The sequence below is a fragment of the Chiroxiphia lanceolata genome, chromosome 20 (assembly GCF_009829145.1).
Source record: "Chiroxiphia lanceolata isolate bChiLan1 chromosome 20, bChiLan1.pri, whole genome shotgun sequence".
Classification (NCBI taxonomy): domain Eukaryota; kingdom Metazoa; phylum Chordata; class Aves; order Passeriformes; family Pipridae; genus Chiroxiphia; species Chiroxiphia lanceolata.
Window position 1 is genome coordinate 10,207,624 of NC_045656.1, and position 23,415 is coordinate 10,231,038.

General features: G+C 47.1%; 1 protein-coding gene across 8 annotated transcripts in view; it reads right to left on the reverse strand.

Annotated features, from left to right (window-relative positions):
• Positions 1-23,415, reverse strand: part of ACACA (acetyl-CoA carboxylase alpha) — a 117,370-nt gene that overhangs the window by 54,962 nt on the left and 38,993 nt on the right. For 4 of the 8 annotated variants that reach the window (XM_032707154.1, XM_032707153.1, XM_032707152.1 and 1 more), the window contains 13 exons: positions 22,756-22,869; positions 21,174-21,287; positions 20,461-20,550; positions 19,892-20,010; positions 12,354-12,377; positions 9,848-9,991; positions 9,205-9,301; positions 7,786-7,893; positions 5,286-5,342; positions 4,925-4,969; positions 2,132-2,173; positions 1,324-1,539; positions 696-851 (listed from right to left, as the gene is read on the reverse strand). In XM_032707154.1, coding sequence (XP_032563045.1) covers positions 696-851; positions 1,324-1,539; positions 2,132-2,173; positions 4,925-4,969; positions 5,286-5,342; positions 7,786-7,893; positions 9,205-9,301; positions 9,848-9,991; positions 12,354-12,377; positions 19,892-20,010; positions 20,461-20,550; positions 21,174-21,287; positions 22,756-22,869 — 1,326 coding nt within the window. The remainder of the gene's footprint in view (positions 1-695; positions 852-1,323; positions 1,540-2,131; positions 2,174-4,924; positions 4,970-5,285; positions 5,343-7,785; positions 7,894-9,204; positions 9,302-9,847; positions 9,992-12,353; positions 12,378-19,891; positions 20,011-20,460; positions 20,551-21,173; positions 21,288-22,755; positions 22,870-23,415) is intronic. The other 4 variants (XM_032707150.1, XM_032707149.1, XM_032707147.1 and 1 more) reach the window with 3 other exon arrangements.

Genomic DNA, 23,415 nt, shown 5'->3' on the forward strand with positions numbered 1-23,415 from the left:
CAGATTCTTTTTAAGGTCCGAATTTATCTCACGTTTTATTTGGATGAAATCTGGACTTCTGTAACAAACAGGGGAGCTATTTCCTCATTAAAACTGTTCATCTCAAGCACACAATGAAAACATAAGTTTTTAGCTTCAAATACAAAACGTATTTTTAAGCACTGTTCCTCAGTTGACCCAGAGGAGGTGAGCTGTGCTGCTTGAAGGACACAGTGTTTCTCCACTAGAAATACAAGTAGCTAGTTCTGAAGTCTAACGTAGTATTTATTCATAAGTGGAAAAAAAAAACCAAAGCTCTCTTCCTTTGTGTGACTCTTAGGGATAGTCCTGTGCAGGGCTACAGGTTGGACTTGATGATTCTGTGGGTCCCTTCCAACTGAGCACATCCTGGGATTCTGGGATTCCTCGCTGCCAAGCAGGTTCCTGGTATGACACACATCAACTGCTTGCCTTAACTAGAGACATTAACAGTGTTCTCTCTGCTTTTGGAGATAAGTGTCCAAGGCCAGGTTGGACAGGGCTTGGAGCACTCTGGTCTAGTGGAAGGTGTCCCTGCCCATGGCAGGGGGTGGGACTGGATGAGCTTTAAGGTCCCTTCCAACCCAAACTAGCCTGGGATTCTACGAACAAAAGACCATTTAATTCTGGGAAGGGAAGCCCTAGAAAAACAAGCAGAGTTCGGGAGGGGGTCCCACCTTGGAGGGGTCCATGATGACGGTGGGCACGAAGTTGAGGAAGATGTGGTTGCAGTCGGTGCGCACGTTGGTGTTGTTGAACGCCACCTCCAGCTCATCCATGGCCTCCAGCAGCAGGCGCTCGCCCTCGTTTTGCAGGTACTCAAAGGAGGCTTCCTGCCAGACATTGCCAACAAATTATTGGCTTGCTACTCACAGATCACAGCCCAAGAACACAGGGATTGGAAAAGTGGGGAAGGATGTGATGGAGAGAACAGGGGTAAACATGGGTGTCAGCAGGATGTGCAGCCCTGAAGCAGATCCATCCCCATCACGGGGCCAGTGCTCCCAGTGCCTGTATTCCACATCTGGCTGGTTTGGGCCCTCGTTTAGTTCAGAGTAAATTTGAAACCAGACAGGGCAAACCACTGTTGCCTCAAAATCCACGGATTTCTGACTGTCCACTTAAGCCCCTGAAAAACCTCCCCGAAACACCAGTACTTCAGAGAGATGGTTCTGCAGAGCCACCACAGCACTCCACACAGGCAACACGTTCAGTTTTAATCTAAAACCCCCTGCAGGTTCCCAGGATGACCCCGGGTTTCACGCGCTGCCTTGGAAAGAGCCCTTGCCCAGGTGACAAACTCACCTTGGTCACCAGGTCCGAGTGCCTGATGATGGCCCTCACGAAGAACCTGTAGTCTGTCACCTCCGTGCCCACCTCCACCTTGGCTGCCCCCAGGTACAGGTGCATTTTGTGGTTGGCACAGGGGATGGCAGTGAGGTCGAAGTTCCGCATGCGGTTCAGCTCCAGCTGGAAAGCCAGAGCCGGCTCCAGGTGACGGTAAATCCGGTCCTCCTCGAACTGGAGGCACCGTGCAGGGAGAAGAGGGTGGGAAAGAGGAAAGGGGGTGGAGAGGGTGAAACACTGAGGATAAGAACTAGACAACACCCCTTAGAAATTTAATATTTAGTTAAAAATGTAAAAATTCAAATGAATCCAACCCAGAAAGTTGACTTTTTACAAGAGCTTGGAGTGAGAGAAAAAGGGGGAATGGCTTCAAACTCAAAGACAGTAGGTTTAGATTGGATATTAAGAAGAAATTCTTCCCTCTGAGGGCAGGGAGGCCCTGGCACAGGTTGCCCAGAGAAGCTGTGGCTGCCCCATCCCTGCAAGTGTCCAAGGCCAGGCTGGACAGGGCTTGGAGCAACCTGGGCTAGTGGGAGGTGTCCCTGCCCATGGTAGGGTTTAAGGTCCCTCCCAACACAAATCATTCTGTGATTCTGTGAAGACAGCAGGTTCTCAAGCTCAGCCTCCCCATAAAACTCTTTTTTTCACAGAAACCAGAAGGTTTGTCTGATTCTAAGGCCTGAATCACTGTCCTGCTTCCAAGAAGCAGCTACATGAAAGAAGGATAAAGCCAACACTTAGAGACAAGTATTGATATACAACTTACCTTATCCCGGGCACGGAACGTGAAGAACTTTGGGAATTCCCTCTGTTTGAAAATAAAAACAACAGTGTTAGTCCTCCCAAAGTGGGCACTGATCTCCCCAGAGTGCCCACAGACACGCCTGGGGCAGCACCACAGCACAGGACATGACAGAAGTTGTTACCAGTTACTTTTTCAACATCACAAAGGTCATGGAAAAAATCAAGTCACCCTCAAGAAGACCTTCAAGACAGCAGAGGTAGCTTAAACCTGTCTCTACTAGTGCAACAGAGGTTACTTGACTGGCTTTAGATTATTATTGTCAATTATTAACTGACAACAACATGGAAGTGTCCAGACAGTAGTGGGAAAGGAAATTTTTTCTAGTTCTGTTATGATTAAGGTTCCCATGGAAATGTTTGGGAGCCATACAGAGATATGAACACTCTTATGGACACAGATGGACACAGCACAATGGTCTTATTCTACAGCTCTCTTCATACCATTACTGCTGGAAATACTTTCTTGCCAAGGAAAACTGTGAGTTGCAATCAAATAACTTTATCCTCCTGTGTTAAACAGCACTACAAAAATCCCCCAAATTAGATTGGGTTTCTCTGTTATTTTGTTGCACAGATAAAACCCTGGCAGGGGCTTGACAGTTTTGTGGTATGTTGTACAAGTCTTAGAAGAAGAGAGAAAGGTTAGACAGCATCCTTCTACCTGTCCTTCCAGTTCCACCCAAGCAAATCCATCCACTCCTCTGGAATTACACTTTTCCTGGAACTTTTGTCAATGCTTTGCACCAAGGCACCAGCTCTCTGTGCTAAAGGTGACCTGAGAGAACACACACAACTTGCCAGAACTGTCTTACTAAGCAAAAAAAGAAGGAATCTGACTTGGAGTCACCGAATTTCTGGCTCACATTCCACTGTCAATGAAAGATGGGCAACCCCAGCTCGAGTCAGTGTGACAAGCAGCGACACCATGTAAACCATCACCAAGCAACACAGATTTTAGGGCTAAAAGTAATATTCTAGTTAGTCATCTTCCTTCCCTCCCTATACAGAACAGTCCCCAAACCTCACCTGATGACTCTCAGTAGAGCAAAACAACCCATGTTTGCCTGGAATGTGTCTTCCAGACCAGGTACAAGAAATCCTGCCTGAAAATTCAGGCTCACCCAACGTACTCGTGGCCTGTGAGCACCAGCTGCACTCTAACAACCAACCACTTCCATGTTTCCTCTCTTCTCCTCCAAATCCCTCCTACCTGTCCTCCTCTGCACGCTGCCAGTTCCTCCAGCCACCATCCATGCCCATTCCATCACTAATGTAACTGCTTCCAAGGTATCTGAGCAGTGTGGTGGGCAAATATCATAATTAGACGTGCACACACACAAAACCCCTCAGTGCTCTGGTACCAAAATCCAAAAGAGTGCTCCATTTCCTAGGCAGAAGAATTATACCCCTGCTGTGTTCTAATCAACCAACCATCATCAAGACAATCAAAATAATTTGCCTAAATTAGCCAATCAAGACACCCTGCAAACCAGAGAATGCGAAAAGCTACAACAGAAATCATCATAGTTGATTATTATACTAATAATCACGTTAAAAACCTAATGAGATGAGGAAATTGGAAGCTTGCTGGAGCAACTCTCTATTACCTCAACATGCTGGGAACTAATTATATAGACTGTAATTAAAACAAAAACAAACCCAGGCCCAGGCCTGGCTAAGTTAATAGTTGGTCCAGTAATAAAGGGGATAGAATAGGAGACAGTAATAAAGACTGACACAGCAGATCCCAGAGGTGCTCCACAAACTTTGCAGACAGATGACACACCAGGCTGAGGAACCAGGAGCATCCCCACAGTCCATTGTGCTACACAGCAGGGCGGGGAAGACTTGGGAATGACTCCTTTTGTTCTGTGCCTCCTTTTTGACTATGACACATCCCACAGTACTTACTCAGCTACTCATATTTTTTCATTCCCTAAACAACCATTCAGTTCTCTAAAACTTCCTTTTTTAAATCTAAACCCTGGGTTTTCTTGCTTAAGGTCCCAAAAACTCTTCACAGAATCCAGCTTCCTACCTAAGCTGTTCACTGATGCATCTCTACTGTATTGTGAGCAATTCCCATGTGGTGACACCCACATTGGTTCAAAAACTGTTTTTTGCTGACTTATAGACTAGTTTTCCCTTCATGAAGCTTCCTAAGCCAAGTGTGTTGAGCACAGGATGGATTTCTTGCACCTTCAAGACTCCTGACAACTTCCAGCATCAAAAAGTAGATACACAAGGGATAAAAATCTGTTTCACACCTTACATTGCCACCTTGAACAGGGCTAGACCAGCCCTGGCAAAGAAGTAATTCCAGGAGTGAGAGCATCAAACATTCCCTACCTCACTGGGGCACTCTGTGAAATTTAGCAAGTCCCTTTAGTTACTCCTCTAAGGGGTTTTAAAATCAGCAAGAAGTCAAAAGAAATCACCACCCTACATGAGAAACACAAAGATTTCAGTGGTATTTGCACTTTAGAGTAGGAAACAGCACTGAAACACAGGGGATCTTTGGTAGTGTGGCATCCTGAGCTCAGCCAGGCAACGAGAGAGACTCCAGAACCCTCTGAATGCAACAGGGCAACACCTGGGTTAGCTGTCAGGTGTCAAAATACTTATACACTTCACTCTGACCCCAAGGCTGGCATTAAATGCCTGGCTGAGATCCAAATGGGAAGCCCAGAGTCCCTTCTGTGTGTCCTGGCCTCACGTCAGGAACACCACCGGGCTCCAGGCCCTTTTTACTTACATGGAATCTCTGATCCACCTCATAGTTGACCTGTTTCCTGAAGTCCTTACAAACGAAACACACAAACATGGGAAGAAAAAAAAGAAAAGCAGAAGACAGCTAGCAATTAGGATTAAATTCAAAAATGAATTAATTCAAGAATACAAGAGGTGTTAAGATTGTTTACAATTCATTGTTACAAATTCATTTTCTTAAGCGAATTCATGGAAACCATCTCAAATTTTAGAGGACAAAAACAGCAAAGAGAGAACTAAACACAGGTAATACAGCATTTAACTTGGGGATAAAACACATCAGATGTCAATGGCACTATGAGTTAGAAATCAAAGAGTTCTGAGCATCATGAGAGATATTAAAATACCTTTTGTGCTACCAGGAAAGTCAGCCTCCGAATCCCGTGATCAATCAGGACTGATTTCTGTAAGAACAAGGATGGAATCAGGTGACTGGATTAGCAGAAAAAGAACAGACAGAAAATTCCTCCACGAACTGAAAAGCTCCACAGGTCCTCCTGTCCCTGTGCTGTGAGTTCCTTGTCCATCTCAGTCTCCTCACAGCAAGGACTTCCCACCTGATGATCCTCCAAGAGCATAAATACCCAAATCCATTGGATCTGAGCAGGCAAACAGCTAAATCCCAAGAACACAGAATTCCAGCTGAGCCTGACTAACCAGGAATGCAGAAGAGTCCTATCCAAGTCTTGCAGGAAACATCATTGTTCATTTGCCAAAGTAAGTTTGGTGATTTTTTCCCCAAGATTACTTTTTGAAGGGAGCACAGTGTGGACACGGTAAAGTCATGGAAAATGATAGAAAATGATGGAAAAGGAGGTTTAAAGGACATAACCCACAGAAGCATGTAGCTCATACTTGACACTGGTACATGGACAGCCCAGACCAAAGGGCAGATCGAGGAAGGAGAGGGACTTTTTATAAGGGCAGAGAGGGACAGGAGAAGGGGCAATGTGATTAAACTGACAATGAGCAGGTTTAGGTTGGATATTGGGAAGAAACTCTTCCCTGTGAGGGTGGTGAGGCCCTGGCACAGGTTGCCCAGAGAAGCTGTGGCTGCCCCATCCCTGCAAGTGTCCAAGGTCAGGTTGGATGGGGCTTGGAGCAACCTGGGACAGTGGAAGGTGTCCCTGCCCATGGCAGGGGTGGAGCTGGATGATCTTTAAAGTCCCTTCCAACCCAAACCATCCTTGGATTCCAGGATTCTACACTGCAAAGGTGTCACTTATTCTTTCCAAACAGGTGAAAGAATACCCTGCTGCTGCTCCCTCAAATTCCACTGAGCTCCGTTTCAAAGGAGTGCTGCCACCAGTATTTGCCAGACCACTGATCCTTTGAAGCGTTAAGATCTCGTAATTCTCCTCTTTTTAAAAACTTTTTCCCCTTTCTCCTCCTTTTTCCAATTTAAAAGCGAAGAGCACAAAAAGAAACAAGAACTCGGCTCGAGCAGGAACAAACCAACCCCTCTCAGCACAGCCTGCAACATTTCACTGAGGTTAAGCCCTCTGAAAACGAGCAGCAGTGACTATATTCATGGCAAGAAGAGGAAGAAAATAACTTTAATAATGCCACGATTTAAAAAGCAAAAATTGTTATTGCTTTTAAAATTCCACAAGTGGCAGACAATAACAGCAGAGCAACAGGATTCTGATTACATGGTAATAATGTGGGTCTCACAGCAAGGCCACAGCTATTACAGAGCGATTAGCCATCAGCACCTGGAGAAACTCCATTTCCACTGACTGCCTCAATCTCCTCCACAAGTCATTTACAAGTATATGATCCTAATTTCTATTAAAAAAACCACACACGACATGCTGGGACTAGAAGATTATTTGGACAATTTGGATCAACCTATTTGATAGTTTAATGTGGTTTGGGATTTTTTTTTTATTTTTTTTTTTTAATATATATTTTATTTCTTTCCTTTTATCCCCTCCCATAAAACGCCTGGAGCATGATCAAGCAGATGAGAAGCAGAACCAGTTTTAATTCTTAGGTTTGATTATTTTCTTTGCTTAAAGAGACAGGAAGCTGCAGAAGCCATGTGGATGCCAACCCCTCATTTCTGCAGGACATATTCCCACCTTCCACACTGGGAAGTCGGAAGTGCTCCCATAACCATTGCAGGTACCACAAATCCCAGTCCCTGATGGGATATTCACCTCCACAGGCTGGTTGAGTTCTTCACACCAACCAGAAAAGCAGGAAGACACCAAAGAGGACACAAGGACACTGTCCTCAGGCCAGGTTGTCTCACAACTGACCCAGCAGTATTATCTGGGACTCGAAAGTGTATCCCACACTTGGAAGGAGCAACAGAACATGTCAAATGTTCTCCACCCTGGGCCAGAAATATCATGTGAAATGGCATGCTCCATGCCAACAAGGACAATAAATTTTAATTGCACTAAGACTATCATGTTACAGACATAAAGGATATTTTAATGTCACTTTCCATGGTTCTTATTCATACAACAACTTGACAACCAGGAGAAGGGATACAGAACAGTTTTCCAGACCATCTGGAGATAGTTACTGAAGGTTGACCTGATGTGTTTGAAACCTTAAGGGTCTTTTATTCTTTCAAAAACTGAAGGGAATAACTCCTGACCTGATAGATTAGAAAGAGAAACAATGGCCTGGTGGTTTCAGAAAGGTGCAGCTACATCCAGTCAAGGAAGTGGGAAGGTTTTAGATGGGATAAATTAAGGATGTAACTGTTTTATCTCTTTGTTTCAAAAACAAACAAGAAAACCCCAAACCTATGTAACACATTGACTTCTCCTAAAGCAGACAGAATGTCCTGCACAGTCAAACAGACCCAGAGAGAGAATCAAGACAACTCACCTTGCTCTGTGTGAACTCCCTGAACATGGCAGCCAGCGTGTCGTCATCGACGTCGCTGTCTGTCTTAATGGCAACGTTGAGGATGTGGATGGGCTCCTCCCTGGCAGTCTGCAAGGGAAAGGAGATATTCCCCATAAATACACAGCAGCACCTGAAAGTTCTCAACAGAGGTTCCCTAAACCCAGCTCTAAAACGGAGGTGCCCTGGTGAAAATGACCCCAGAGGAGCACATTGAAAAACAGGGAAAAGTGTGAGGGAAATCCTTGACCGAGCAGCCTCATAAATCTGCAGTTTCACAGAAGTCAGAATTAATGTCCACAGACAGCAAACTGGAGCTTCATTTGGAGAATGCAAGTCTGAGGGTCACCTCTGACCTGGGTAACCCCAGTGAGCTTCACCTGGCTGCAGACAGGACGCAGAGTCAGGGCCTCTCTTTAAAGATGCAGCACAAGCAGGACATTGGAGGACTCTGGCATCAAGAGAAGTAACTAAATTAAGCAAATTCAAAGTGTGGGGGCAAAGCAATGTGACTTTTCATACATAGAACAACATGAAATAAAGTGGAAGCATCAATTACATTAGAGGTCCAAGAAATGACAAATTTAGCTTTTAGGAGCCATTGGTTAACTGGAAAAAACTGAGTGTGAACAGGAAATTACCTTGGTGAAGTGAGGGGAATGTAAAGAGAAGGATCTGAGGACATTAAGGTTGACACTAATATTCTGGAACAAGGCTACAGTGCTTACACACATCAGGATCAATGGATCAGCTGAAAAACAAGCCCTTTCTGGACACAGGTTGTGTTCCAACAAAGCTTCCCACTGGGGGGGGCAGGACAGAGTGTGCAGCAGCTCTGTCTCTAAGGGAAACTGGCCTTCTATCCCTATGGATTATAAACCACCTGCTTCCTCTGCACCTGTTCTCCACACCAGTGCAAAAACTGAGCGGTTCCACTCAGCTCTTCCTCCTCAAAACAGTTCTCAGAGCGAGAACAGAAGGAAGAATCAGGATGTAATAATGTGACTGAGGGTGTAAGACAGAAAACATGGCAAGTCAGACTTAAGGCAGAGGCAGCTGAAGATGCATTTCAAGACCCTGATGCACAGAGGAGGTCTGGAAACCTAACAGTGGGTCTGAACTCTCAGTTACACTGCTGTGGATCCAGTAATTCTGCTGAGGCTAAAAGCTATAAACTGAGTTTACATGGAGAGTAAGAGACTGAGCCGCTGTTTTAGAACAGAGTTGGAAAATGACCACCTACTTCCAGTCACCTGCTGTGGAACAAGCAAACAAATCACACACATAAATACATAAAGCTCCCAACTCCTGCTTTCCAGCTGGTGAAAGGCATCCAGCCTGCAGTCCCTGCATGCTCCTGCTTCCAGCCCAGAGCAACTTCCAGGGAATAAACCACCATACCTTGTCCTCATCGTAGAGGGAAGCGTGGCCAGCTTCGGGGAACGTGGGGCTCTGCGGGGGAGAGTCGCAGAAACAACCCATCACTTCATCAAAGATCCTGCAAGGCACCACGGGAGGATCAGTCAGAACACGCTGCTGCATCCAGCACTGACCCCCCAAATCCTGCTGCTGAGGGGGAGGGACAGCAAAGGGCTGCTTCCCTTGGCAGAGCTGGACTCAAAGATGAAGAGGAAATTCCTCAAACCAACGCAGAGCTTGGATCGTCCAACGTTTGACAGAGACCTTGTGGGTGCAGGCTGAGGGCTCTGCTGGGGGGTTTGCCCGCCCCAGAAGGTTGGAAGCAAAAAGAACACCTCCTCCCACACACATCCGTGTGAACAGGAGCCTTAGAAGAAATCAGCCCATTTGGAAATGGTCTCCAATCAGCAGAAATCAGGGATGCTGATCCTTCTGGCTGCAAACTGCTCCTGCAGCAGCCAGAAACCGCAGTCAGCTCAAGGAGACAGACACGGGCACTCAAAAGCAAACGAGCTCAGGACCCAGTTTAAACCCGACTCCTGACAAAGCAAAGACCGTGTCCAGTCCTCCCTGGGCCCAGGTAGGAAGTTGGCCACACAACCAGCCCTCCCCCTTCCCCACACACCTGACGAAGTCCTCGAAGGTGCGGAAGGAGACCATGCCCCCCATGCGCTGGCACGGCGGGGTGAAGGAGTTGTCCAGCAGCACGTCACTCACACTGGCCACGTGGACCATCCCATAGTGGTTGAGGTTGGAGGAGAAGGACATTCTAAACAGCAATCCAACAGGAGCACAGTTAGTAGGGACAGGGCAGGGAAGAACAGGACTGGAAGCAGATTTGTGCCTGTGCTTTGCCCACCAGTGTGGCTGTTTATCCAGGACAACTGTTGGATTCCCCAGCATGCCAGACCTGTCTCCTGCAGAGTCCCTGCCAGGCCTCTGGTGCCACTAATGCCCTTACCTGGATGTTGTCCCAATGTACAGGAACACTTAAGAGTTAGCAAATAATGCTACAATCCCTTAAAACAGGCATTTCTCAAGGAGTTTCTTGAGATGGCAAATGAATTCTGACTATGCAAAGCTGAACTTATTTTTCCTCCTGTCTATGTGTTTTGCTTTACAGGTGGGATACGAGATAAACAGCAACAACTCTAAGCTTTGTCACTTGAAAGATTTAGTAAATGTTTACAAATTAACTTGAAGCACACCATGCTGTATTATCTTATTGATTCCACAATTTTCCTGATCACACTATAATTTACCCTCCTCAAATGCAGTGTGCTACAGGGACCTCTCCAAAATTTTCCACTGAACTGGGAAAAGTTGGGCTTTCATAGTCTTATACTTGCATTCCTACCCTAAATAAAGCCCTGTGCAGTGCCTTCTGCTTTATCTAATGACCAAATTAATGTGCTCCTCCAGCTAATTGAATCCATAGTTTAATAAAATTGCTACTCCTTCTATTCATTTATTTTACTCAATTTTGGTTGCAGGTGGCAGGTGAGGAACACAGGCAGTTGGCCATGGATTTACCCCAAGGAGCAGGGAAGGAGCAGAGCTCCACAGTTACTGCTGCCATGCTCACACCTGAGATACACTGTGGAACAGCACCTCACACAGGACCAGTCCCTCATTAGTGAGGGCCAATCCCTTATTTAATGAGGACTGGGACAGATTTCCACAGGCTCAGAGGAAGGCACTGAGCAAGACACTTCTGTTTCAAGCAGGAGCTCTGCTCACTGAAGGTCAGCATTCCTCCTGGCACAGAGCACGACCCTGAATGGACTAAAGCATCTCTAGTGACCAGAACTGGGGTTTGCCTTCTCTGCAAGAATCATTTCTAATTTCTGAGCTATGCTGCAGACTCATCTTAATTCTCTGAAAGACTTCAACAGCTCCCTGCAACACGGTGAGAGCTCCAAGCCTGCTCTGAGACACAACCTCCAAGCTGGCCCAGGGCAGAGCTCTGAGACACCCTCAGAGCCCCACACGGCCTCGCCTCACCCTCCCTGAGCCTGGGAACACATTCACCAAGGCAACTTCTGTCCTGCCCAGCTGCTCCCACAACGGGAAAACAAAAAAAAAAATAAATCATGGAAGTGATTCAGCACAGCACATGGTGGCTCAGAGCTTGGGAAGCCAAAAGGAAGCTCAGCTGGTGTGTTGGATGAAGTACCAGGGCCATCCACACACCCCCAGGACCTCACTGAATGTGGCTGACACAGCTATTTACCAGCTTTACTGAGATTTCTTTCTTTCCACGACCCAAAACCACTGTGATATGGCCCTAAATATAGTGTTAACAAGCCTACAGTATCATCAGTGTGATTAATAGCTCTCCATGCTTAAAGTCACTCTGTGTTTCTACAATTTATCTCTGATTAAGACCAGTGAGACTTCCAAGCCCATTTTTACTATTTGTCCCTAAATAGGTTTGTAAGCAGTAATAAATAATAGGTATTCACATTTTGAAAGGGGGAAATTTTTCAGGACATGCCTTGGTGTACATTTCTTACAACTAAAACAAAAACTACCACAGAACAGGAACTAGACAAAAAAAGACAGCAGACGTTCTTCATGTATTATTGAAAACAAGAAATAACTTTTCAACTGAGACACGGGAGGAAAAATTAGCATCCAAACCACAACAAAACATGCTGTCAGCTGTTGGAGATGTAGATTCATCTATGGTGTGAGGGAGGTGAAACAGCCTCGACAAATTCTTAGCTACAGACAAGAAACCAGGGTAGCAACAGGTTGGGCTGGGAGGAACTGCCTGGGTCACTGTGATACCCTGCCAGAGGGTCAACAGCTCAGAATCCAGTGCCAAAAGAGACCCTAAAAACAGCAGTTTGCTGTGTACCAATGCTGCAGATGAGCTGAGTCACCCAGCAAACTTAATTTCAAAGATTGCTGCATGCAAAGATTTTTTTTTTTTAAAAATGGTAAAGGAGAGCTGAAAACATGTTTTAGACAAAGGGAGAGGAGAAGGGAAGGAAAAGGAAGAGTTATGGTTGAGTTTCCCAAGTAAAGAGAAGGGGCACTACAACAAAACATGTTAAAACATTTAGGATTAGGCTACTTCTTTCTAGTCTGTCTTTTGAAATTTTAAAAGATGACAAGTACCGTACCTGTTTAGCGTGGGGATGTTCCCTCTGTAATCAAACAACCACAGTTAGTTACAGACTGGTTAGTGAAAGCCATAATAAAGAACCATCATCAAGCTGATGCACAGACGAGCAACAACTTTACATTTGACTGACCCCCAGTTTCTCAGCTTTCAGGGAGAATTCACTGTCAGGGGCCCTGAGGAGGCACCACCGCCCGACCTCACTTGCCATGGGCACGAGCCAGGCCATGCAGAAAACATGCAAATCATAAAACACCCCAGAAAAACACAGTGGGTTTGCAAGGTACCCCCATGTTCTTATTCATCTTTTATCGTCCCCACTTCGAGCCCTTTGCACACACCGAGTCAGCTCCACAAAGCAAGACCAGGAGGGAGTTTGCACTCCCTGACAGAACAGCAAACAGCAGAGATGCAAAAAAAATGACCATCTCACACAGGAAAAATTGCAACAGGTTCAGGAAATCCAAGCCAAATCCTCCTTGCCAAACCTCCAGGCTAAGCAGTAGCCCACGCACCGGCTCCCACAAGGCAGGAATAAAACAAAGACACACAGCACCGGGCAGTAATTTGCATTTACAGCGTTCAACACCAAAAAGAACAAGCTTAAGGTTAAAAAGAACAAACTTCAGGAAAATTTTACCATTCCTTTTATAACACCAGTCCAACTCTCCACATATCTGCGTGCTGACCAGGGCTTAGTGATGCACACAGGGCAGAGGGGAGTGAGGGGCACGTTTTCACAGCAGCAGAACAGCCCAGGCCACAGCAGGTACAGCCAGGAGAGGATGAGGTGGGGTATTGTTCCATGCAAGATGGAAAAACTGGCATGCAAACCAGTAAAGATTAAATTGGAAAAAAAAAGGAATCCATGCACACAGGATGCTTGTGCAAAGAGATGAACAAGCATGAAAAGATGGAGAGTTTGAGGAGCACATAACTGGACAATCCCCCTCTCCTTCACTGCAGAAACCTGTAGGAAATCAAACTACAGACTTTCTTCGCATCCTTGACAACAGCAAGACCCCAAGTTACTGGGCATGAAGTCTTAGTATTTAATGACCAGTGTATCCCCATGGTCACACTGTTACATATCTTGTCTGTCCCTGGTCCTGTCCCAAACTGGTTTTGTCACAGCAGAGTCACGTTCACTACAGAGTGGGATGCTGGGTGCATTACTGGTAGGGGCACAAAAACATCCCATAATCTCTTTAAGTCATACAGGAGAAAGTAAAAAAAATTACCTAAAAACATATCTCTTAAGTTAAATAACACAAGAATTTAATTGAATTTGAGGCAGTGGAGAGGGACATGGTGCTGCAGAGCCTGTGCTCAGGACCAAAGAGGCCAGAAGGCCTCAGGGGGTTGGGGTTATTTTTTGAGCTTGGCAAGTAGTGGGAAAGCTGCATGTGATCTACTTCAGTCGGAAAAAATAGTCTGGAGAGGACTGGCAGTTCCTACCCCCGGCAGGAACGCTCGTGTAGCCGTCCCTGGAACGCTGTCAGAAAACAGGGAGAGGAAAAAACAGCGTAACAAATGTTCACTTCAGCCTCAGAAAGGGCACCCTGGAGCCATGCTCCAGGAACTGCCTCCAGCCACTCAGGACGGAGCTGAAGGGACTGTGGCAGGAATGGCATGGAGGAAAACAGGAGATCCAGTGGCTGGAGATGGCAGGGAAAATGGAATAACAGGCTTCAAGCTGCTTACTGTGGGGTTGGCTTCATATCTACAGGTCATCACATCTGTGGGGGCTTTTCCTAACAGGAGCTAAAGAAGGACATGGAACTGTTGGAGCAAGTCCAGAGGCCACAAAGTTGCTGAAGGGGCTGGAGCACCTCCCCTCTGGAGACAGGCTGGGAGAGCTGGAGTTGTTCATCCTGGAGAAGAGAGGGTTGTGTGGAGACCTCAGAGCCCCTTCCAGGATCTGAAGGGGCTACAGGGGAGCTGGAGAGGGACCTTCATCAGGAACTGGAGTGACAGGGCAAGGGGGAATGGGGTCAAACTCAAAGAGGGGAAATTTAGGTGGGATACTGGAAGGAATTCCTCCCTGTGAGGGTGGGGAGGCCCTGGCACAGGTTGCCCAGAGCAACTGTGGTTGCCCCATCCCTGTAAGTGTCCAAGGTCAGGTTGGACAGGGCTTGGAGCAACCTGGGCTAGTGGAAGGTGTCCCTGCCCATGGCAGGGGGTGGAACTGGATGGGCTTTAAGGTCCCTTCCAACCCAAACCATTCCATCCTTCTGTGTCAGAGCCCCCCGGTAGCGCTGGGGGTGACACGGGTACAGTGATAGGGCAGTGTTGGCCCTGCTCCCCTCAGCCCCGTCCCCAGAGCTGACCCCAGGCTCACTCACCTGCTCACCACACCAGCCCCAGCCCTTCTCCTCATCTCTCCTGAACTTCCAAAAAGGCCCTTCTTGGCCGGGGATGCCGATCCTCACCAAGGATCTGCTCCACACCGATTCCAGCTCTGCTGTCACCATCACTCCTGCTCACCCCCACCATGCACCTCCTGGAGAATCTCAGTCTGGTTCTCCTCGTCCCCCTTTTCTTTCTTTTTCCCTTTTTTTGTCTCAGACAGGAGCTCTCTCTCCCCCCAGACCACCGCCACGCATGCGAAGCCCCGCGGGCGAGCTCCAGCTGCGAGCGAGTGCCAGCGCAGGGCAGAGCTTTTGAAATGAGGCAGCAAAGCAGAATCAGCTCAATAACCCACTTGTAGTTATTAACAGCAGTACCACAGGAGAAAGAGCAATTCCACTGGCTCTGACCAGTGCCATTCCTCTTATGTTTCTTCATTTCTGTTGAAGAATCTAACCAGAAGGCTGTGAAACATGCCTCAAACCACACATTTTGATTGGGTTTTTCCTCTCCCTCTTTCTTTCCTTATTCTTCTGCTCCCTCTGTGATTCAGTCAAGCTGAATCTGCTACTGAAGTCCAATTTGCATAAAATTATCGTCGTTCCATTCAGTTTGCTGCCCCTTCCACAGCCCCTTCTTTGCTCTGCTGGAAGACGTTGCCCTTTCCGAAGCAGGCAAGCCAAGGGAACGGCAGCACATTACTGCTGCCTGCTGCCTAATTAACATCAAACCTCAGCACGGAGCTGCAGGGATTTACAGGTGTCCTGGAATCATTTTCCCCTCCTCCCTCCCGATGCAAACCAGTCTCTCACAACGAGGAGGGGACCTCGGGCTGATACCCCACGAGTTCTCCCTCTGGGGCTCTGGGTATGGTCAGAGCCCACAGCAGCACAGCTGGCTCACTCCTGGCATCCGAAGACTGATGCAAGAGGCTGTTGTAGCAACTAGTCCACAGAAAATGCTCCCATTTTGTCAGAAATTCAAATATTATGGGTACATAATTGTAAAATTATAGCAGGAAGGAACTCACAGACACTGCTTTAAAGCGTAAGCAAGTTCTGGAGTTCTTAAAAAAGCACTGTTTGGGAAACAGGGGTATTTAATCTGGCTTTCAGCCTTCCAAATGGTTTCTACCTGTAAGTTAAGGAAGAGGCTGACAAAAAGGAACAATTGAAATATCCCATAGATGATAAAACATCAAGAGACAGCAAAGGAGAGATCATGCACCACGCTTAAGCCTTGAGATCAGCAACATCCAAGTCCAAGGAGGGTGACAACAAACATCCACAAGCACAGAGAGAGGAGATTCTGGGCAAAACCAAGTACATGCTAGTTGAGACATTTATACTGATGGAGATACCCTTGGACAGGGCTCAGAGTAGCCTGAACTAGTGGAAGGTGTCCCTGCCCATGGCAGGGGGTTGGAACAAGATGGTCTTTAAGGTCTCTTCCAGCCCAGGCCATTCTATGGTGTGCTGGTGTGAGACATCTTGTTTATCAAGTTTCCAAAGTAAAACTTGCTTTAAAGCTAAGCAAGCCCATTATCAAAACCTAAAGTCTTCACCTGCAGTGCTAAAACCTTCCTTACTTCCTCCTTCCAATGGCACATCCTGACCAAGTTCCCTCAGGGCACCTCAGGGCCAAGTGTGGCAGCTGGGGGTGGCACATGGGACAAAGGAAAGGTGTGGGCTCAGTGCCCACACAGATTGGGAAGGCATAGCTGAGGCACCAGGGAGCAAAACTGGCTGGGTTATACTTCAGTTTCCTTTGGGGCTCAACATACCAGAAGGCAGAGCCCTGTGGCATCACTGCCATACCCAAAAATAAAGGTATATCCAGCACCTCTAAGTCACCTTGTCAGCACCTGTCTTAGCATCTGACACAGGGAACACATCCACCTCGGAGAAAAACAGGGATCTGTTTTGTGGGAAGAGGTTTACCTCTGAGTTCTTCCCCTCTGATCCTCCAGGATCTGCTACTGGGGAAGGAGAGATCAAGGGAGCAGCTGAACACCCTGGCCAGGGGAACATGGGGAGCTGGAGAAAAGGGGATGCTCTGGGAGGAGTAGAGCAGCTCCCAGAGCTGGCTACAGCAGACAATGTCCCAGTTTAATTTAAACCTTACAGCTTCAGACATAAGAAAGGCTGTTGGAAAGCAGGAGAGGAGAAGGGATTAGAAGAAAACACTTTTGTTGAGAAAGCACTATAATTCCCTCTCCTCGACACACAATGTTTCTTTGAACAGAAGATTTTAAGCTAAGATTAGGCAAGGCCTGTTTCGTGTGCTGAACACCTCAGAAAGGCCTTTCAGTGTCTGTCACCTGGGCTGCCACCCTCACAAAGGCAGCTGAACTCTCTGAACACCAGTCAATATTCCACTCGCTTCCCATCTCAGCAGGGCAGGCAGAACAAGAGGGAAGCGGAGAACAGCTCCAAACAGGGCTCATTTCTTCCTCCCATCTTTTCTCCCCAGGACTCTGGCTGGCTCAGAGAGGCAGGTTATGCCAAGGCAAGAGCTCTGCACACAGCAGTTGTTGTTTGCAGTACCCTCTGCAGCGTGGAGCCATTGGCATCCCGGAGATCCCCTTGGATCGCCTGCTCCAGATTGGATTCCTGCAGCCGCTCTGCTTGGAGAGGGCTCACAAACTCCATTTGCTGCCAGATGGTGACACTGCACTGCTCATCTGCCCACAGTGGGCAGAAGGAATGCTGCTTGGATCTGGGAAGCCCTCTGTGATTTCCATTAGAAGCTGTTTTTCTCCCTAGGACTCTCCCTCACCGTCGGGATCGGGGCGGATTATTACAATAGGATGTTTTCTTTTAAACAAATAATTCCCCAAACAGTTTCTGCCCACAAAACCCACCAGGAGCAGGCTGCATTTCAGTGACTTTGTCAGCAGATTTAACACTTTTTCTGTCCTCTCTGCTCCCATTTAAAGCTTTCCTGTGGGCAGCTGATGGAAATCTTTCCATGGGCAAAAACACAAAGTCTGAGTCCAAGCTGTGATCAGGCAGCTCAGAAGTAGTGACTGGGATTGTTTCTGTCACAATTAAGTATTTAACCCATAGCTGGGTTAAATACCAATAAAAAAAGAATTTAAATATAAATTCATAAATTTAATTAGAATTTAAACCATTATCAGTTTGCCATTTTCTCTACATGAACATTTGCTTCAATAAAATTCGAGCTCTCAAAGGTTCACAGAAATCTGACACAAAAGGGACCAGGGTTTAAAAATATCTAATAAAGTGCTGAAAAATGTGTGGCATCATATAACAGCAGTTCCAAAAGTGAATGCCCTCTTAAGGGCTCTGTGATATCTGCTCCTGGTTCACCAGCCCTGCAGAGCCTCAAGGGGCATTTTGGGATATTTTGGCTTTGGGGTTTGCCCTTGGAATGCATTTTCAGCTTTTCAGTCTAAAAGTTCGTGCTACAAAGACACAGCAAAGCACGTGATGAACATAGAACATGGTCAAAAACAACAAAAAAGACTTAAGCAGGACAATGTCAGAATTTTGGGATTTCTGTGTCTTGGGTTTAACACCAGGGGTGCCTTCAGAGCTCCTTAAATCCACACCCTCAGTCCCTGGGTCCCCTGTGCTTCACCCTGGGCACACAACAGCCACGCCAGAGGGAGAGCAAGAAGCTGCATCAAGCACCAGGAGCCAAAATCATCCCTGGCAGGTGGAGGCACCTCAAAGGAGCAGAACCTGCCTCTTCAGGTGGTGAACAGGCCCCCAAAGCTGCTTCCCTCTGCACAAGGGCTGTGATGCATTTGTCACCCCTCAGCAGCACCGATGGCTGAGGAGCAGAACTGAGCTCAGAACACGGTCCCAGCCCGTTCAGTGCGAGGGGAGAGGAGACTGGAGGACAAAGAGCTGTTCCTGGAGCAGGAACAGTTCTCTCCCAGCTGACCTTGTCAGATTAAGCGTGTGCACAGAACAGGGCAGCGGGCAGCATGGGCAGGCCAAAAATCCCCAAGCAACAAAGGTAACTGAGGCCAGCAGAGAAGAGATGGAGAAAGAACGAGGGGGGAAGAGAGTATTATGAAGGGGTACTAAAAATAGTATGCAATTATTGACAAATATTCCAGAAATGTAGGAACCAGATGAGCCCAAACTCACGTCCTGTCTGCAGCAGGAGTGGCTGGTGGGGCTGGCTGGGGACAGCCATTCATTTCCAGCAAACCAGGTCCTGAAAACCATTTCATGAAAGGTACTGATGGATTCCCAACGAAGCGAGACTGGACCCCACCAAAAATAAAATCGGGAAAAAGATGCTTGGAAACAAAGGAGGGAAAGAGCAGCGGTGCAGGAGCAGCACAGACCAACAGTGGCACCCGGTGGCCGCGGGGCCTCACTGCGGCCAGCACAGCCAAACATCAAATATCAGCTAAAACACCCTCCTGAATGAGAAAACACAGCGACTGACTGACCTGGCAGATGCTGGAGAAGCAACCTGGTCTAGTGGAAGGTTCCCTGCCCATGGAACAAGATGATCTTTAAGGTCCTTTCAACCCAAACCACTCCATGATTCAATGATTTGATTATTCTATAAGTTCTGATAAGCAAGTTTTCTTTTTTTAAATGCACGAGAGATGCCGCCCTTCTCTAGACAGGGCAGCAAGAGTTGATGCTTTTGGCTGCACTCATGAGAAATGCAAAATATTGACTAAAAACCAAACTATGTCAATTCCAGCACTTTATATAAAACACTCAAAACGTGCATCTTGGTCTGCTCCAAAAAAACATCTGCTACAAAAGATGTCACCTTATCCAGCAAAGCCAAGGGGGAAAGTAGAGTCAACACAAACAGAAAGGGCTGGCAGGAAGGGGATAGAGGCTGTTTGACTGTTCTGTATTAAAGTTCTGAGTAACTGATTATTCTGTCTGGAACTGTATCTGGACTGATGTTCTGGAGATAAGTTACTACCCAAGCTGAAGTTAAAAATCAGAAAACACATGAAAACTGTATCGTATTTAAATGAATCCAAACTGCACAAACTACAACCCCCAGCTCCTGAAGCTTTAAACAACTCAGGAGAAGGAACTGGGTAAAGAAATTTATGCATATTTGAGGCACTGGGGTTCTCCCTTTCTCCACCCATCCTACTGCAAGTTATCTTTGCCAAGGCAGGATGAGCCCCTCAGAGAGCTCCAGCTCCAAAGGCACCCGAAGACGGGATCTGACCTGTTGGGGTGGGAGGTGGGCAGCATGAACTGGAACTCCACCACGCAGGTGTTGTCCTTCAGCTGGCGGTGCTGGACACTGTTCAGCTCGTAGGCAATGTAGGCCCTCCGAACATACACCTGGGGACAGAGAGGCTGCATCAGCCCCACCCGGCTGGGGAAGCAGAGGGAGAAGGCAAATAACACACCAGAGACCTCAAAAATATTAAAAACCAAACAGGTGCCTCCAAATGAGTACCTAGATAGAACTCTAATTCAACCGAGAATTTGAAGTTGTTCTTTTGAGGATGGCCAGTCTGGCAGGACAGAACAATCAGGATTATGACCCCATCCTCTGACAGCAGCTTCACTTCTCCTTTCAACCACCTCAGACCTCTTCACACACAGATAGCTTGAATTTGAAATTTCAGTCAATTATGAACATTAATGCTGTTAAATGCCAGGCTCCAAGTGTGCCCCATTCCACACAACCTACAGCTCTCCTGATCTTGCAGGGTAACAGTGCTCAAAACAAACCAAACCCACAGAAAAACTAAAAATACTCATTTTTTTCAGTGGGAATAAACTTACCTCCAAAGCTGCCATTCTTACCACCTGGTTAGTGTGGTAGAAAAAGTTGGGGAGCACATCAAAGATGGATGTTTCAGACAAAATGAGTTTCTGGAAGAGATCACATTAGGCAGGGATTTAAAAGAGAACCATCTTGCAAAGGGGGCCAGGCAAAAAATGAAAAACCCCAAATCAAGTCTGACTAGCTCTGATTTCTAAGCTTTTCCCATTGTTCATCAAGGATGATGAACTTTTTATATTAAATCAGAGAATATGTGAAGTTGGAAAGGACTCATAAGGATCATTGAGCTCCTCACAGGACCACCCAAAGCTAAACCACATGATGAGCAGTGACATCCAGAAGCTCCTTGAGCTCTGGGCCACGACCACATCCCTGGGGAGCCTGTTCCAGTGCCCAACCACCCTCTCAGGTGAAGAACCTTTTCCTAATGTCCAGTGTGAACTTCCCCTGGCACAGCTTCACTCCATTTCCTCATGCCTGGTGACCAGAGAGAGGCGATCAGCACCTCTCCTCCGCTGTCCCCTGTGTAGACTGTCAAGAGGTGATTCCGATATCGGCGGAGGAACGAAAACAAAACAGGGGGCAAAAGCTGGAAACCAGACCAACACCATTTAAAGCCACAAGGACCTTGGGACTAGAGGTGAGATTTATTAGAGACACGAAGATGAGCGAGAAGAAAGCAGGGGAGCGAGGAGAGGAGCGTGGGAGGTACCTGCAGGTTCTCGATGCAGAACTGGTGCCCGTACATGTCGATGGCGGACAGGAAGATGGACTCGACCTGGTTGTGCCGCAGCTCGTAGGAGGGCAGGTGGGAAGCGATGAGAACCTGGAAAACCACAAACACGAGGAGTGTCAGTGAGAGGAGCCACGCTGGGCCATGGGCGGGGGGCTCCATCCCTGAACCGCTCCACTCCACCCCTGAAGAGGCGACCGGTTCCTCCCGGGAATTCTGCGGCACCTGGGGGATGCTGCAAACTCCCTCCTCTCCCCAGCCTCATTTGTTTATCCGCTCTGTTTGTATCATTGGCAATTCCCCACAGAGAAAGGGAACAGCTTCAATCAAGTTCCATCAGTGCATGTGATTTAGCAGTGCAGAGCAGTCCTGGGGATTGCCGGGCCGGCTGTTAATTGGGAAGCAGAGCTGGCAGGGAGCAGCTGTGGGAAGGCCCACGCAGAGCTCTGGAGCAGGGGAGACAACAGACACCAGTGCCAGGTATTAAATACCCAACATGAAGGATGCAGAGATAGAAAAGGGAAGCAGCTTGCAGGGAAAATGAAGTGAAAGAGCAGCACAGGGACTGCAGCACCCTCCCCAGTTGCTGCGGGAGAGGTTCAATAACAGAATGGTTCAAGGACGCAAACACAACCCTGAAGGAAACAGAAGGTCACTGAGCAGCTTCAAACACCCCGTTCATTTTGAGTAGTCAAGCTAAGAAATGAGAGATCTCCAAAGTGTCAGCTTTCCTGCTTTAGACTTCTAGGCTGGAAATAGGGACTGTGGAATGAGAGAAGTGATCAGACTTCGGGGTCAGCGTTACCACGAAACCACTGTGCCCTCTCACCCCTTCCTGCAACAGAGGAAGAGCTAAACCAAACTGCTAAAGAAGAAGCTCAAAGTAATATCTGTGTGGCCACATAACATTTAAAATTAGTTCTGCACTAGAGTCTCAGAACTGACAGTATCAAGAGTTTTTCCAATTATTTTCCTGTTAAAATTCACAAAATGCAACTCAAAAGCTGGAAGAAACCAAAAGAGCAACGTAATCCTTTGTGATAATTCCTTAGCAGCTGCAAAGAACATCTGGTTCTTGTGTAAATGGTTCTCTGTCCTCTGCACACAGGGATCCACAATTGTAAGGCAGCTGAGGAACGTGGAGAGCATGTCCTTGCTGTTCCTGCACAATCCAGGCAGCCTGTGCCGGTCGGTTTGCAGATGACAAAGCCACCAGGAGCCACAGTGACCATGTATTTCCACCTCCTCTGTCACACAAACCGTTGGGCTACTCCCAATTCCCTCCTCTGTGAGCCAGACAAAACCTTTTGGAAGAGCAGGGACAAAGGAATGTACCTTAACTTTAAATATTACAGTGATTGGGAATCCACTGCAGTCTTAGCCTGTCACCACAGTCAATCACTGGTTAATGAGCTTCACTGTCAAAGCTGCTCACAGTATCTACTCTCTCCATTTGCACAGTAATCAAAACAAACAGACTTCCCAGAAGGGTGAGCTCCAGGCAGGAACAGTTCCACACTGAATCAGGGATCAGCTGGGATTGCTGGACACACTCCCTTACCTGCCGTGCCCGCAGGGCCACCTTGGCGTTGGTCGTCTTGCTGAGCTGGGTCAGCTCTGTCAGAATATTGATCAGCTCATCTGTCAAGGTGGGGTCACGGCCACAGAGCTGGTCCTGGCAATGAACAGAACAGGAAATTATTAGAACAAGAGGGAAACCATCTTCCATCCTCCCTCAAAGGAGTTCAAGTCTGGAATACAGACACACAACAAAACCAAAGAGCATAACTGCCAGTGTTAATGCTGTTCCAAAACTCTTCTGAATTCTTCTATTCAGTAAAATGCAAACAGTAAAGACTTTCTTCCAAAAACAGTTTTGATTTCCACCATGAATAATCCCACAGTCTTTGACTCTTCTTCTGAGCCTCCCACTCCCAAAGCTGGAAACCCTCTAGGAGCCTCTAACGTGCTCCTTCCACACAGCACTTAACAGTTTGTCTTGGTAAATTAATCATAGGAGGGAAGTGTGAGATGAAACAGGAATTTGCCACGAGAAAGAGCTGATGCCTTAAAGTTTTAAGATATTCTGAACACCAACAGTCCAGAAAAGGCCCTTTGAAGATCCAAGAAATAGAAAAGTATAAGAGGAAACCTCTGTGCAGCAGGTTAGATAGATAAGCCTGTCAGGGAAAATAAAGTAAAAACCAAACACAAATAACAC